Source organism: Centroberyx affinis, unplaced genomic scaffold (genome assembly GCF_046629955.1).
Source record: "Centroberyx affinis isolate AG114_WGS23_722 - 3 ecotype Tasmania unplaced genomic scaffold, CSIRO-AGI_Caff_v1 ptg007038l_1, whole genome shotgun sequence".
Classification (NCBI taxonomy): domain Eukaryota; kingdom Metazoa; phylum Chordata; class Actinopteri; order Beryciformes; family Berycidae; genus Centroberyx; species Centroberyx affinis.
In genome coordinates, this window is record NW_027283568.1 from 268219 (window position 1) to 280693 (window position 12475).

Sequence of the window (12475 nt, forward strand, 5' to 3'; positions counted from 1 at the left end):
ACAGTAGCATCAGTCTACTTAACATTCTATATCTTATCTATCAAAACTATTAGGAAAATCGATAAAGCAAGACAAATGCTATAAATCGGTTGATAGAATCAGACAGAACGCTGATAAACTGCTAACAGTCGTGATGGAAATGAGAACAGAAAGTGCAGTGGATTACCTTTAGATTATCTATGAATGTGCCATAGCCAAGAACATGCCCATTCAACGCCCAAACCAAACTACAGTACTCATTAACTAACATATACCAGCAAAGAACTTTACCCATACCTCGTCCTTTGTAGAAATACATGCATGTGAATAATTCAAGGTATCCCTAGCCTCTCCAAAATGACATCAGTCAAGACCTTTCAGAGCATCACCCAAAGGTCTAGCAGAGGTGATTCTTCCATGATTCTTTTGGACAGAACAAATACTATCACAGTGAAAGCTTTGATGAATTGAATCAGAAAGAGAATCAGATTTGTTTTCTTTTTTGAAAGAATCAGTTCTTCTGGGATGAAAAAGACTTTGGTCATTTCAGAATGAATGGATCTGAGTGAGATGTGACGGTTGTTGGCTGGATAATGCTACGTGTCCTCTACTGGATGTATTGGGTGGGTGAGGCACCTTTGGCCCAGTGGGGACTGGGAACCTGTTTTTGCATGCCGGGAATCAAGGTCCAAACAGGCACATGATAGGCCAAGATGATTGGTACTGGACTCTGCATGCTGAGCTAGGAGACAAATCCTCTCATAATATCTAGTCATTTAAAAAGTTATGTTTTTTTAATAGTCATTTTCCCTAAGTTTTATACAGTGAAAATGTTACAATATAAGCCATCTCTTGTATTACTGCTGCAAGAAGAGAGAACACAATACTAACCTTGCCCATGCTTTAGTTTGCTGAACAGAACGGGGATGCAGCCAGTATAAATGTCGCCTACTGGTATTCAGCCATGTTGTTTTCTGGCTTTAAGTAGACGCTGCCATAAGATGGCTGCCAGTGCTGCAGTTATAGACCATCTGAGTCAAAGCCATAAGCCTCGCCTCGTAGTTCAGAGAAGTCAGCGAGTGAGGGACAGAGGCCTACAAGGCCTAGAGATATTCCTAGAGCCCACGCTCTGAAATAAGATTAAAGAAAAATAGACTTCAGGTTTCTATTTACCAGAGGAGGCGGACTGAACCGCTGGTGGGATTTAGATAGTGATATGTATACACCACTCCTTACAGCGCTCTCCCACCCACATGCACATCTGCTTATGAGTGTGTGTCTGTGTGTTTGTATGTGTGTGGGGGGCTCCTCGCATTGATTGCAGTGGGGGTAATTAGCACTTCATCAACTATGATTGCGGGAGCTATCTGCCAGCCTCCAGTGTTTTTATCTGGCCGTAAAAAGGCAACACTCAGTCTAAGACTCTGATTTTCACCTCCCCACAGACTGTGTGCATGTGTGTGTGCGTGTGTGTCTCTCTGTGTGCATGTTTTACAGTAGGCAAGAGGAATATTGGGATTCTTTACATATGTTTGTGTTTGTATGTTGATTAGACCACATTGGCGTGAATGTGTGTCTTAGAAAATCACACATTGCCCTTGCAAAATGTTTTTTTCTTTTCTAAGTTACTTGACAAAGAGAAAAGTGTGTGACTGGAGATAGAAAGAGAGGGAGACGGGAACATACTCGTAAAAAATAGAGGATGACAGTCCAAGTATTTACTCTATCTGTACAGTCTCTACCCCAGAACATAGCTGGTGAACTGTGGTATAGAAAATAGATCTGAAGTTACACAGACTCTGCTGCAACAGGGCATTATAGAGGGGGGTTTTCTTGGATGAACCATCAGCAAGCAAGGTGCCACGAGTGTGGCTGTGAAACACGCGTCATTCTCATGGATTCTCACAGTTACAGAGGAATCTAAAGGCATTCCATGATCAGAGGTCCTCTTCCCTCCTGTGCCGGAGACACTCGGCCTCCTCGGAATCCACCCACCCATGATGAGACAGCTGGAGAGAGGGAGGACGAGGTGGAGGAGGAGGAGCAGGAGGAGGAGAAGAAAGGAAGGAAGGTTCGCCTGGATCTGATCCGCAGAAGAAAGAGGGTTTGGAGTCTAGTAGGGAAAAGCCCTGCCTCCATCATGTCCCCCCCTCCACACACACACACACACTCTGCGCTGGTCAGGTGTGGCTATGTGGCGGGCTTATCGGGCTTGCTGACAGGTTTACCTCCGTTCATCACCGCCGGCTCACTTGTGCTTTTACTGGGAGGTACCGCCGCCTTGGGCACTGTCTCTCCAACATCATGCAACGATGGCTCTCTGTACATGGCAACTGGAAGGAGCAGACAACAGAGAGAAAACAGAAAACAGGGAGATAAGGGAGAAAGCTGTTAGTAAAAACCTCTGGAAGATGTCTCCTCTTTCCCTAGCCTTGGATTGCTGGCATCTAAAGCTATTCATGTGTCATCTCTCCCTAACAATGGCTCCTTGCTTTTTTCAAAGGTTTCCCTATAGAATCAGATCCTTTGGACATGCTTCAAAAACCTGCATTGAAGACATAATTTACAGAAAAAACAGAATCAGATGGTTGTTTTTTTCGCCTGTGGGCTGCTACCATTCTAACTCGTTCCTTTCTCTCTGAGGACTGAATCTGAATATAACCAAAGGCTTTTGGACAAACAGCCAAAACAGTCTCATTATCCCCCACTTTACAGCCGCTGCACTACAGCTGTATTACTGTCTTGACAGCACACTTCAACTTGATTCCATGTTAAATAATGGAAACACATCAGGCTGGGAGCTGACGAGAGTGATTTGGGCATCTGCTGCCACACCATAAACTATCAACATTTCATGGCTACACAGACAGAACTGTCCCGGCTCCTACACTCACCGAGCACTTTATTAGGAACACCTTACTTATACTGGATAGGGATCAACTTTTAGCTCAATGTAAACCAGCTACCAAAGTGACATCCACCTCAAGGTTCGATGTGTTGTGCATTCTGAGACGCTTTTCTGCTCACCACAGTTGTAAAGAGTAGTTATCTGAGTTACTATCGCCTTTCTGTCAGCTTGAACCAGTCTGGCCGTTCTCCTCTGACCTTTCTCATCAACAAGGCCGCAGAACCGCCGCTCACTGGATGTTTTTTGTTTTTCACACCATTCTGTGTAAACTCTAGAGACTGTTGTACGTGAAAATCCCAGGAAATCAGCAGTTTCAGAAATACTCAAAACAGCCCGTCTGGCACCAACAACCATGCCACGGTCAAAGTCCCTGAGATTATAATTTGTTCCCCATTCTGATGTTTGATGTGAACATTAACTGAAGCTGCTGACCTGTACCTGCATGATCCTATGCATTGCACTGCTGCCACATGATTGTCTGATTGGATAATTGCATGAATATGAAGGTGTACTGGTGTTCCTAATAAAGTGCTCACTGAGTGTATATGTTTATAGCAGCAGTAAATTATGAACCGCCCCATAAATACAAATTACATGTCAAAGATGGATTACTATCTTTCACACGGCAGTGCTGTTACTCGGGAAGGGATCATGCCTTTGATGGGAACCCTGTTGTGATGTGACAGGCTTTAGCTGTGGCTGCTCCCTCAGAAATGTACATGGGGTTGAAAGTGTGATAGATGAAACTCCTTAATACCTCACATGGTGTATAAAACCACAGTTGCATAATCAAGTATCATCATAACAATGTTGTTATTAGATCTCTAAGCGCCTATGGGGTACCTTCTAATGGCTTGGGCAGGAAGTGAGCAGCTGGTTTTGTTTTCTTCACTCGATTCCCCTTCATGGCTTGGCCCTCTTTATTGAGCCCTAGGAACCAAGCTCTCCCCGACTCCTGTTGTCTGTACAACATGGACGAGTAGATCACATAGTAGTTCTCAAACACCGACTCTTTGAACTTGCATTCCGCCGTAAAGAGTTCCTGCAAAGACAGACACAAGGAGCAGAAAGACTGTAAGAATGGGGGCTTTTTGGACCCAAAACATTGGACAAGAGGTTTCATTTGACTATAATATATGTAGGCGACATTCAAACAGACACGACTTAATAATTCATATTTCACATTCGACAGGAAAGACACTGAAATCTGATTCATAATTCATATTTGAACATATAGCCCTATGTGGAGGTCACAAGGATGAATGCCACCTTCATTTCATGCTTGCAATGTACAGATTAATGCTATGGCGGGCGCAGAAAGTGCCTCGCCAGGTAAAGTGGACTCCATTCTTCCACCTGTCTTGAAAAAGACAAGCGCTGCAGTGTCCTGAGCTATAGCTACAGTATAGAGAGAGTCTAACCGGCTATAATCATGTCTGATTCAAGCCCGGCCTAATAGCCTGCTGTGATGAAATGCAACTCTCATTCTCTCCTTGGCCTTAACCTTGACATCAGATGTAAGAGCACTGGTTTAGTCAATTAGCTCATGTTCCCAGCAGAAAGCATATATTGTTAGGCTCTGACCCCAGCACCTCAGCACTGGTAAAATCAGCTATTTCTCACAGAAGGCAAGGCAGACACTCATGACCTGCAGTATGTAGACTCTGCTCTGCTGTTCCTCAAAGTGTTTTCACAGGGCTTATAGTTTATCCAATTGGCAAAACACAGAAAGGATCATTCTTTGCAATTTCCCAAATACTATCTCTCCTAGTACCAATTTGTCCGTGACTGCCTTCTATACTTTGTGTGAATAACGACAGAACTAATCCAGTGACTTCTCCATCCTTTACACCCCAATTCGTCAATGACAAATGAACACTGAAGCACCATATCTCTCTCTGCTGTTCCCCGTTCCTCTCCGACCAGGATGGTAATAAAAAGCGTTTCCACACTGTCCGTCCCGCCTGGCTAAAAATAAAGGCATTCATCGGGGTGTATTAATCAAAGCACGCTCATCACCACTGGAGAGGTCTTAGCACATCTGTTGTGAGGAATTCACACTGAGCTGCTCCCCAAAACCGCCATCAGTATTCTATGTATAAAGCCTCGGAGGAGTATGTCTCTTTTCTGCAGTGGTTCCCAAAGTGGGGTCAGGGGACCAACAGGAGTCCTTGAGAGGATTCTCGGGGAAAATGAGGAATAGTTTATTTTCACTGTTATTACACACCCTAAAAGTTAACACAGTGAGAGAGCGTGTACGGATGACACTATAGACAGGTATTAATTTCTGTACTAAATCATATCCAACATCAAAAAATTTTCTCAGACTTATCAACCAGGGGTCTGTGGTCTAATGTGTATGTATTTGAGGGTATAGATTATTGCACTAAATGTTGTCTAAATGTAGTTTAAATGTTGTGTAGTGTCGTGTGTTGTCTTGTTTCACTGTGAGTCCTGAAGGAACGCCATTTTGTTCTTCTGTATGGTTGAATGACAATAAATCATGCTTGACTTGACTATTTGGGTGAAGGTAAAGAAAGGGATTCAACATTAGCTTATACATTTGGGAGGATTGATTATCACACATTAAATGCTAGGCAAAATGTGGCTGATACCTTAAAAGAAATATCCATAAAGTAAAAACCCTTGATGTTCAAGTTTTCCCTTAATGTAATTCTCAGTAATATTTCCATGTGCTGATTGGACCCTGATATTAAGGCCCCTGTTAGGAGCTGCTGCTAAATCTCCTCGCCGCACTGGGGGTTATTTATGGGCTAAACGCTCAGTTCCGAACACACGACACACCACGCCATAATAGCCGTTATTAGCCCTGTGCTAAATTACTCCTGTCAGAGCTTAACCACCAGGCAGTATTCCACTGAAAGCAGTGCTGGGCGGAAAGGAACTGAGAGACACTTTGGATGACCATAATGACCGTGAGAAGCAGCCAGCTGCATTCTGAGAGCTCCTCTTTATCCTTGATTGAGAACTCGTAGATATTTCTGAGTGGAAGGCGTACGTGCATAACATGAGCACCAGTTGGGATGTTGTAACATCAGAAACCACAGTGTGAAGTGTTGTGATTCCATGCCCTGTAATTAGTCAATGATGTCAATGCAGGCAAAGAGCAGTGAGATATGCGTTGGGAAATCCTATATTCTGACTTCGGTCCGTCTAGCCAGTGATTGCATTACACAAGAGAATTAACATGAGACTATTCTAGGAGAGAATTCTATAATGTACAGATTAGGATCAGGACTATTAATCTTGCTACGATAGCAGACAGTAGAGGCTGAGCAGAACAATCCATTGACAGGCAGAGACGTTGCAGGCTGATGCTATAAAAAGGCAGCCTTATGCGATTAAACCCCGAGCACGAGGCTTTCTGGCATGTTTAATATCAAATAAATAAACATTCCCTCTGGACTATGCCATGCTCAACCCCATCATTATTCATTTTCTGATGCACATGAGGATTTATTGTGTGTCGGCAGCAAACAGCAGTTTATCAACAGGCCGCTTATCATGTCCGAGTTGTCAGAGAGGCAGGCCTGTCTCCTGTCTGCCGGGACAGGCAGGGTGGGGGGATAGGTTAGTACACACTGTATAGTGCAGTTAACACTTAACAGATACCAGGTTACGTAAGAGCAGTCTCATCTTAAGAGGGAACTAGTGGGGAGATGAGTTGGGTTTCCTATATGATAAGAATGATACAGGTACCGCAACAGAGGGCTGTGATAGATGATGTAAGACTCGCCTTGGGGTGATCCCCTGCCAACAACACAGGCTTTAACAAATGTCTTCATTGCACTGCTTCACTCGTTGATCCAAATAACCTTTGTTCTCCCGATGTGCTGTCTAAAAGAGCATTAAAACATGCTCTTCTCGCACTGAAGCAAACTCTGTTGCTGAGCCGATTAGAAGGCAAACAGTTTTACCTTCATGGTTCCCTGAGTTGCTTCAATTAGGTAATTAATTCCACTTCTTCCTCGTCAGGTGAGCTGCATTGCAGGTTGGTTGGCTGCTGTAATTAGCCAGATCATTTCTATGCCAGTCCAGGTTGGGCCCGGCTCTGATTACTCATAAGGCGCCTTCCTGCTTTGCAAAACAGCCCCGAGCCTAAGCAATCACACAACCTGATGCCAAGGCCATAATTGGGGCTAATCACAAGCCTTTATGTAAACACACAAAATGCCTGTCTGTGTTTACGGGGGCAGAACAGGCGGAGGCGGTTTGTTTTTGGAGCAATGTTTTATGATGAACGGAGATGTAACGCTGTCAGTCACCAAAATCAGTCTGATTTGAAGATCCGAACAGTGAAAGGAGCTCTCTTCAGACACATTGTTTGTTGATTGCATTTTAAGTGTGTCAAGTGTCAATAGAGAGCTGGGTGTTTTTTTCATGTTTTCCGTTTCCAGACAGCTTTTAGTTTTTTTCTTTTGTGGTCAATAATTCTGAACAGATTTTATGACACTTGACACTTGGCTATATAATGTTGTCTTCTTTGTTTATTTCATGTCACTAAGTGTTACATTTGATATGCGTCTCTCCCATTGCCCTCTTCATCCATTTTAAATGAATGAATATGAAATATTGACAGATTGATTGAAATGCTTTGTATGTGGAAGAGGTTTGATGCAGGTCACTATATTAATTCACCCAGTAAAATAGCTAAGACATGTCCCCGGGGCAGTCTTCAGTTTGATCTGCAGCTTGCAAACTTTATTAAGGTGAAACAACCGCTGTTCCCTTCTGACAGCTGCTACTGCGCTTTTCCTGACAAGCCCTTTCCTTTTCTCTTTCTTTCAGTTTTTTTTCCTCCCTCTTCTGGGCGCCCAGAACATGACACATACCTTTGCTCTTGGGTTTCCATGGTAACAGAGAGGGGCTCCAGGATAGCAAAGTGCTATTGGAAGGGACTGGGCATCCCCAATGCATCCGTACACACAAGACAAGACCCACAGGAGGCAGGCAAAATCCACTGTTGTATTCTGCTGTAATATCATGTTGTCTGTTTTGGTTATTGCCACTTGATCTATCAAAATTATCTGCAAGATTACATCTAATAACATCCATCTGTCAATGTCTTCCTTTACTGTTTAACCTCCTTCAACATCATTTCCCCTCAAGCTTTTTATTGCTGAAGACCAAAAGTATATCAAAAAAATCTGTACTCTGCATCAATGTCACACACATGATCCCGATCTGCTGACTCTAATGCTTCTATATGAGCAATAAGTCCATATTTAATGAACAATGAAAATCTGAGATGATTTATAATCACAGCACAAGTACATTATGTAATTATGTAATGTTTCAATTAAAGAAGCCTGTCACATGATGCATTTGAATGGAACAATCAGGAAACTACAAGCAATGGTTTGTGACAATATCACCTCTAAATAGTGAGCTGTTCATATAATGCTGCATGACATCAAACTGATACGACTGGAAAAATATGGGTGACACTGAAGGAGAGAAAGGAGAAGGAGATATGTGCACAGCTCACACCTTCACACCAGAGGCAAATCGAATCATTTTTGAGGCACCAAACGGTTGATTTTCTCCCCGCTCGATCCCCCCGCCTGGCGCTCCACATCAGTGGCTCCCTGGCCCCTGATTGGCCATGCTCTGAATGGAAGGCCATAATTGACCTTGGCCACAGACAGCGAGAGGGCCAGAACTGCTCAGCCCCACATAATCAGCCCTCTCACCAAAGCAAAGAGACAGGGACACGGAGGGAGGGAGATAAACAGGGAGAGGGAGAGGCACAGCAAAAGAGACAGAGAGAGAGAGACTAGGAGAGAGAGAGGAGAGTGGGTTGAGGGGAAGGGGCAGATCCGAGGAGGAACGCAGTTTCTACGGAGAAACGATGAAAGATAAAGAGAGACAAATGGACAGAGACAGATGGAGAGAGTGGGAGTCTTAAATAAAAAGCCCCGATAAAGAGTGAAATGACATAAAAAGACAAGAGAGCAAGAGAGTCACTCTGAAATGAACATCCTTTGGAAAATCACACGGCGGGTCGTGATTGCCGAGCAAGGCTGCCTAAAAGTAGGTGAGAGGGGGCTGATACAGGGAGGGAACTGACATTAATATGCAGAGTGATTGCTCACTACCCCAGTGTGGAAATGAAGAAATTGTTTATTAATGCTGCCAGCATAAAGCCTATTAATCCATGGAAAAAGGTCAACCTCCAGAAAGCTGAGCTGCATTCACAATGCTAAGCTGCTCTCATATGTATAAGAGTCACGTCAACAGAGTGTGCAGACAATGGGGGCTTCAGCAGACCTGTCTGATTACCAAACCAAAAGGAGGAGAGGAGACGGGGACTAAATGAAGAGAGCTACCAGTAAACGACCGGATGAATTGTGTGCAGATACAGTATACAGCTGACAGATACTGAGCTTTTTATCTTGCATGATGTGCATTGTCATGACATGACCAGCAGCATTTGCACTGGGAAGACTGAATATTATTAAATGTTTTGCTTATGCTTACATGGCAATTACTTATATTTAAGTTCAGAGAACACTTGCTATTATTTTGTGGAATGTATGGTGTCACTTACATGCAAACTCAGGAGAACAGATGGACAGGGTACTACAGTTAACAGTTATTTGTTGCAAGCTGAATATTAAAAACTAACTTTTCTATTTGAAGTGCAAATAGTTCATCCTTGATGAACAAATAAGGCTTTAACAAGGCTCATAATGATGGCAATTGCATAATTTTTAGGAAACCTTGAGAATCCTTTTGAAGTGTATTTCTAGATGGTATTTTGCCTTGTGTTATCTGGATACACATGTGCATTTCTCACTGTTTTGTGCAATACCAAACACTGACTAAAGCATAAAATAAAGTACAGCAAGACAATTTTCATTCTCCCATGTACTCTGCCCATAGAAAATTTTATTTCCTTAGTAATTAAGGTAGATAGCTCACTTAAGAAAAGATTGGAGCTCACCTTGACCTCCATATCTGTAGCCAAAAAGCATCAAGCCAGGAGAGAGCACTCAAAAGCATTTAAAACTTGATACTGTGTGAAATATGAAGCAGCTATTCTTTCTGGGAACGTCACTGCGATCAGATAACGCATCAAACCTCACAAGTGAAAGGTTGTGCTTCTCCACAAATCCACTCTCCTCCATCTCTCTGTGCAATGCCTTAGTCTCCTTGTCCTCGCATCATGGAGTATATACAGTATATATCTATTTTTGAAAGGTGGGTGACAAAAAGCACTGACGCTTTTAAAGTGTTTGACCACCAGAAGCACTTAAGCTTTCAATAAAGTTTCCCTGAAGACGATGACCCTTTAGCTGTGTCGATTTTTAACACTTGCCGAGCACAACTCCCCTGGCTCATCCTACACACACACACACACACACGCACACACACCATGCTCTGAAATCTTGTTTACAGACTGTTGCTGCTCTCTGAGACTGCAATAAACTATTAACCGATATTATGACACTTAAATTAATGATGACGCTTCTTAACTCGTTTGAATGGCATTTTCACATTCAGATCTAACACTTGTGTCTTCTATTTCCTCCGGGTTGTCATGTTATGACCTAGCAGGAGACGGAGCAGTCAGACTGATGAATGATTCAGCAGAGGAGCAGACCGGGGATGCAACATGCCCTGAGCCCCAAAATAGAGAGCATCCTCCTCAAACTCCACCTTCAATGGGGTCAATTTACACAACCGCACACCTAGAAAGTGTTGCCTGGAAAGTGGCACAAATCATAACACTTTGAAAGAACTCACTGAAGGACACAGCAAAGTCTGCGTTATAAAGATGGTAAAGGGTTGTTCAAACTAAATAAAAAAAAGAAGTATCATGGCGCAGCCCTTGGGTGAGCGAACACACAAACATAGAGAAACCACCCACACCTAGATCAGAGAGGTTTCAAATAGCTCTCAGTGTGTCGTATCTGTGTGTGTGTGTGTGTGTGTGTGTGTGTGTGTGTGTGTGTCAGCCTCTGTCCACTGTGCTGTTGTTGATCCGTAAATTGGTGCCAGATTGGTGTCAAGGCAGCCAGATTTTTGCTAGATTGGCTAGTCATCTCTTGTCAGGCAAGCCAGCCGTCTGCCCTCTGTAACAAGCTGACAAGCGTATCTCGGAATCTCACACAAACACACACTAATCCAGAGATGTGTGCATACACACACACACAGGTTCATGTACACACAAGAGGAAATAAATAAGCACTCATTGTGAGGCAGAGGTACACTGTACAGGCAGAAAGAAAAAAATGTGAGAGGTGTCTGCAGGTATAAAGCTGTTTCTCTCTCTCTCTTGCTCTGTCTCTGTTGCATAGACTCTCAGGAACAGTGTCCTAGTTTTTCAAAGAGGAAGTGCATGTCCTTTCCTTGTAGATTCACTCTTGTCAATGATTCTCTCTCTTGCTATTTTGCACTTTAACATTTCCCTCCTCTCAGCTCTCATATTTACTTCATATTAGCAGTAACTCTAGTCTTGATTTGCAGAAATAAAATGCAGCACTTAAAGAGAGAACAACATTCAGTCCTGTTCTGGAGTGCATTGTACAGTATATTAAAGTGCAATATTCACAATATGACAGTGGATGTTTCTTCAATAGTGCAACTATGGGCAAACACAGAACCTGAAAATAGTACACAATACTTAATGAAGCAAACAAGCTGACCACTGTTGCTTTCTAACATATTAGCTCATTAACCCCAAATGTAGTTGTTGTTGTTGCTGGTGTTGTTGTTGTTGTTAGTGGGGGAATTTATGCCCCTCTCAGTTTGTTTAGCCAACCTATTATGGCCAAAGGGCTCAACCAGTGCAGCGTGAAAAACCTGACAGACAATCTTACCACTAAAGCATGCATAATACAGACTTACACAAAGACATATGTGTGCGTGTGTGTGTGTGTGTGTGTGTGTGTGTGTGTGTGTGCATGCCTGCGTGTGTGTGCAGTGTTTGAGAAATAGAGAGTTAAAGAGTGGGCTCTAATTTTCATATTCAGCATGCCACATCTACACCTGAGAAACCTGAAAAATGTAAATATAAACATGTAGATAATGTGATGTAACCAGTGTTGTCAGCTGGGAAATAGCCTGATGAATGGCCCTGGCTTTCTCAGATAACCCCACAGATGAAGGATCATCTGATGGGCCAGGAATGTCCTGCTCTCCTGAACTATGGAGTCATTTTTCATGCTTGTCTTTAACAGCCTTTTAATGTACTCTTCACAATGCCCATTGTATTTTCCTCAAGGCGAGAGTTGAACCGTACTTAAAGCAACAAACATAAATGGTGACCGAGCTAGGATGTTTCTTGTGAAATTGCTTGCTTAAGTTAAGTGTCATTTTCACAAATGTGAATTTGTGAAACTTTGTATTTGCAGAGGTAAATAAGCGCCTATAGCGCCTATAGTCTAAAAATATATTTGTTTTAACTTGGAGTTAATCCCTTGTCTGGCTGAAGGACAAAGGCTTATAGCTGTCTGTGTGTCTAAGCGGCATGAGAGAGTTCATCATGGGTGGAAATACTATGGGAGGTAACAATGTAGTAATCACACATAGGTGGGGGTTTGCAGTACAGTAGATAAGCCG

The 12475-nt window shown here is 43.0% G+C and overlaps 1 protein-coding gene across 3 annotated transcripts in view; it reads right to left on the minus strand.

Moving 5' to 3' along the window:
• Nucleotides 1-2169: 2169 nt before the first annotated feature.
• The window catches only part of fgf14 (fibroblast growth factor 14), an 86846-nt gene continuing 76540 nt past the window's right edge, over nt 2170-12475 (minus strand). For all 3 annotated transcript variants that reach the window (XM_071513354.1, XM_071513356.1, XM_071513355.1), the window contains exons 4-5: nt 3731-3929; nt 2170-2312 (exon numbers count right to left, since the gene is read on the minus strand). In XM_071513354.1, coding sequence (XP_071369455.1) covers nt 2170-2312; nt 3731-3929 — 342 coding nt within the window. The remainder of the gene's footprint in view (nt 2313-3730; nt 3930-12475) is intronic.